The sequence below is a fragment of the Macrobrachium nipponense genome, chromosome 10 (genome assembly GCF_015104395.2).
Source record: "Macrobrachium nipponense isolate FS-2020 chromosome 10, ASM1510439v2, whole genome shotgun sequence".
NCBI lineage: Eukaryota > Metazoa > Arthropoda > Malacostraca > Decapoda > Palaemonidae > Macrobrachium > Macrobrachium nipponense.
Window position 1 is genome coordinate 38,736,471 of NC_087204.1, and position 5,000 is coordinate 38,741,470.

At 32.4% G+C, this 5,000-nt stretch overlaps 1 protein-coding gene across 3 annotated transcripts in view; it reads right to left on the reverse strand.

Moving 5' to 3' along the window:
• Positions 1-5,000, reverse strand: part of LOC135223570 (protein unc-13 homolog D-like) — a 47,787-nt gene that overhangs the window by 20,392 nt on the left and 22,395 nt on the right. For all 3 annotated transcript variants that reach the window (XM_064262087.1, XM_064262088.1, XM_064262089.1), the window contains exon 3: positions 530-772. In XM_064262087.1, the coding sequence (XP_064118157.1) occupies positions 530-772 (243 nt within the window). The remainder of the gene's footprint in view (positions 1-529; positions 773-5,000) is intronic.

Genomic DNA, 5,000 nt, shown 5'->3' on the forward strand with positions numbered 1-5,000 from the left:
TCATAGTCATATCTACTTTGTAGATATATATATATATATATATATATATATATATATATATATATATATATATATATATATATATATATATACATATATATACATATATAGTATATATATATATATATATATATATATATATATATATATATATATATATATATGTATAACTGAATCACAAAAGTTAGGAACGTGATAAATCCATAAAATAGAGATATATGCCACGAAGGAAAATAAACGACGGAGTAGCCGCGAGACCTTTCGACGTTTAAACGTCCTTTACTAAGCAGAAACTCCTTAGTAAAGGACGTTTAAACGTCGAAAGGTCTCGAGGATACTCCGTCGTTTATTTTCCTTCGTGGCATATATCTTTATTATATATATATATATATATATATATATATATATATATAAATATATACTATATATATATATATATATATATATATATATATATATATATATATATATATATATATATAATATATATATAACACTTGGTTCGACGTTTAGGGCAAGTCAAAACTACCTTTCTTTGCTGCGCCTCTTCTTTGAGTTTCAAGATAGAATCCTTGTCCTTGTTGAAAGCTTCGCCTATGGTCTCCAGTATCTCGTCGAGTGTGACGACGCTGGCATCAATTTCCTTGGGCTGTTCAGCGTCATAACAGGGGCTGTTCCCTGCGTTGGTCATGCTTCTGGGTACGACCCATTGGATATTCTTCTCCATCAGCGATACGAGAGCGTAGATGACGTCAGAAAGTGTCGTCTCGTTCTGAAAGGATATGATGGTTTGATATCATTAGTATCATAATCATTTTCATGCATAAAAAGGACATTGTTTTAATTACACTGAATAATTACATATCTATTTACATACTCAGGTATACATGTTTGTGAGGCTATGAAAGGGTACCCTGGTATCTCATGTATTCATACATATATACATATACACATTCAATAGGATTAGCAGTATGTGGTAACTACTGCTTTGTTGTCTGTTTTAGTATGTATATATATATATATATATATATATATATATATATATATATATATATATATATATATATATATATATATTCATACTAAAAAAGACAACAAAGCAGTAATTACCACATTATATATATAACTAATTATATATATATATTATATATATATAATATATATATATATACATATATTTGTTTGTATGTCTTCACCATACTTTTTACTTCCTTAAGCCTAGGAGGCACCGGAAGGTACGTACCATTACGCACCATTAGTTCTTCCATTATTTTTACGGATTAGGTTGGCTCTGCCTTCCTCAAGATGTTGGTGGCCGTTTGCAGGTTTTATTTATTTATTTATTTTTTTTTTTTTTTTTTTTTTTTTTTTTTTTTGGGGGCAGGTGTTTACAAACTGAGAGCGAGCGAGAATTTTACAAATTTTACCATTGGTATCACGATTTCACTTGTGCATCGATGTAACGGTCATTTTAGATGCTTTTCGAAATACTTGTCCTTCATTTAAGAGAAATTAGGAAACTGAATTGTAACGTTTTCTTTAATTTCATTCTGTTTTCCTTTGCATTATATCCCCTCCTTCCAGCTCTCACAACTAAACTTTGAGGTATCACTTTTTATCGCAAACTTATTAGTGGCGTTTATCTCTCATTGCCCCGTTATAATATATTTGTACACGTGCCTCAGAATAAGTACATGATGAGTGATGTTTTTCATGCAATAGATACAGATCATGCATTATTGTCCATTACTAATGTACGATGTAGTGCCTGATTATGAAAGCTTTCATCAGTCCCTCAAATTATTCTATTACACGTAATAATGTCGCCATTATAGTCTATCTCGTTCATCTGATATATGCGTTGCCTTTACTAATGGAATATAACTCTCACTCAGAGTTTTTTCTTGACCCTAATGAACTGTATATAAATCTTTTTGAGCTCCGCCTCAGTCTAAGGGAGAAGACAGAAACGCGTCGGTGCTGTTGTTGCTTCAATTTCCCGTCAAGGTTCGTTATGATTCATCAAACTTGATGCATATTGAGAGACACAGAAGGCTTTGATTTGTATTCCACTCCGAATTCCCATTAAGTCTCTCTACGATTCATGAGATTTTATAAAGCGTCTGGAGTCATGGGAGACTTTGGTTTGTACTCGTTCCTGATTTTCTGTTATGATTCGTTATGATTCAACGAACTTGATGCTTATTGGGAGTCACGGAAGGATTTAATTTTTTGTATTCATGTCAGATTTCCCATTGCATTTCGTTAATGATTATTTAGACTCATTGCATATTTGGAGTCATGGAAGGTTTTTCATTTTTACTCCTCCACGGTGTCATGTCTTGTTTTCTGTATCTATTTTAGATCATTTCTGCATCATTCTTTATTTATTATTTAATTATCTTTGCCTTTGCAGCATAAGACAACCATTGTATAGTTTACAAACTGACTTACAGTTTAAGAAAAGATGCACAAAAAGCAATGCGAAGACATGTAAAAATAAGGCAAAACAGGATTTTGCTGACAGAAATAGATAGAAACTAGGTATATTAAAAAGAGCCATATTTAAGAGATTTTAATAGTGTGGTCATATAGAACATTCTTCTCTCTCCCTGTCACTCTCATACGCACACCGGCAGGTACATTATATATATATATATATATATATATATATATATATATATATATATATATATATATATATATATATATACATATGTATGTATGTATGTAAATATGCGTGTGGGTGTGTGCATTTCTTAGAAGTTTGACATTGCAGAAGCGTGTGCCCATTCTTAATGAAGGTTTATCCTGAAGGAGTTAATTGTTCCACCGGAAGTTTCAAATGCACTTTCAATTTAAGACAAGATGCACAAAAATCACAAATCCATTAACGTCATTTAATCCATTCATGTAGAAAGACGTATAACATTACAAAGAACGAACAGAAAATTTTTGCTAGTTATTTTTTCTCAGTAACTGTAGGGTGAGTGTTATGGTACAGTAAGATCTTGAGCCGCCACACCTCACTACCATGGGGACCCCCCCTCCCCCTACCCTCCATCTCAGGGTTTTAAATGCCCATTCTCAACGCATGAAAACGCAGAGACAGTGCAACACTGTAAAGGCGATGGTCAAACGGCGAAGTAGGTATTTAGACCATCGCTTTCTTATTACGATGTGAGGCCCCGATTGAGTACCTCCGGTCGTCCGCCTGCCAAAACAAGATCAACAGCTTTCGCCAGAGAACGCAAGCCCAAGGCGATCAACCGAAGCTATCTTTCTCATATATTTTCAGAGGCTACAGTATCTCATTTGCGAACCAAAACCATGTGTAAATGTAAAACTCTTCAAGCTATCGAACACTGTAATGGAGAACTTTCCTTATTTTGTGAATAAACACTCCTGTCTAAAATTGTTTTACTTCCTCTGATGCTGAATACTACTTTTCCGTTCGCTGAAGTTTATGTCTTGTTACAAATGTGTGAAAATAAATGAGTAAGAAGCCTGACGCTGGATCTTACTTACCTCATCTCTGTACGTTGTAGAAAGGAAAAGATTTGAGGTTTATGAGTGCCTGGTGAATGGGGAACTACAATATGAGTTAGTGGTTTGCACTGGGCCTCAACTGGAAATTTATGTTTGTAAGCATACGCATACTCTCTCTCTCTCTCTCTCTCTCTCTCTCTCTCTCTCTGCTTTTTTTTCTCGCAGTCTATCTCTTTACCAGTTTTTTTATTGGAGATTTTCCAAGTCACTAAAATGAAAAGGCATTCTAATTGTCTTTAATTTTGCTAATTGCAAATAAGTATAAAACAAAAGGTACTGGTGCATGTTTTTCTAAAGTTTGTTAAACCAAATATAAGATCGGTCGTGCAAATCGTGCTTTTATTGACCTTTTTAATTTCACACTCACTCACACACACATATATATATAAATATATATATATATATATATATATATATATATATATATACATATATATATATATATATATATATATACTATATATATATATATATATATATATATATATATATATATATATATATATATATATATATATATATATATGCATGCATGTATAATTTTTAACTGGCATACTTTTACCCACACCTTAGAGGAGGTGATGATAGTAGGGTACAACAGTCCGGTTCCTGAGAAGATCTTTATGGATCTGGTTACTAGCCCCAAGCCAAGTTTTGACCGCAGGAGAGTAGACTAGCTCCGGCGCCCATTTTGGCTGATGGCCATATACCATTGGCAGTATATATATATATATATATATATATATATATATATATATATATATATATATATATATATATATATATATATATATATATCATTAGAAGGTGAGTGAATCTGGAACTTTGAATAAGTACTTTCGCAGTTTATCTCTACATTCTCAAGTTAATACTGAATCCACAAGAGGTTGACAAGCCTTATTTATACCAAGAGAGCGCAGGGTTAACGTTTTTAAATCTTAACAGAGTTTTCTTTAAGCAAAAAAATACATGGAAAGAGGATCAAGAACTAATACAGGGTGGAGATTTATATTCCTCGTTGACGTGGCTTCAAGAAAAATGGACTCCAAGAGATTTCTTTTCCTTTGGTCATTAACCGTGTGGATTATCGATGATTTATTCCAGTTAATGGCATGGCCTGTCTTAAGCCAATGATCCACAGTGCCATTGAAAGTCCCTTTAAATGGAACATTTGTGCTGTGAACATCGCATTTTTATTCATTACATTCTTTGCAAGGAATACTGTATACAGTATAGTCAGAATTGGGTGGGCTATTTTTAATAAGTTTATTTCTCAAAATATTATTATATTTAAATACTTAATATCAATAGTTTTCAAAATGGGTACAGAAGGGATGAAATTAGGATGAATTCGTAAGCAGAGGAATTCTTAAGTTCTTTGTTAATACTGGTTGGATTGTAATATGTCTTTTTTGCTTTATTTTTACAGTTCCCAAAAAATATGGAGGTTA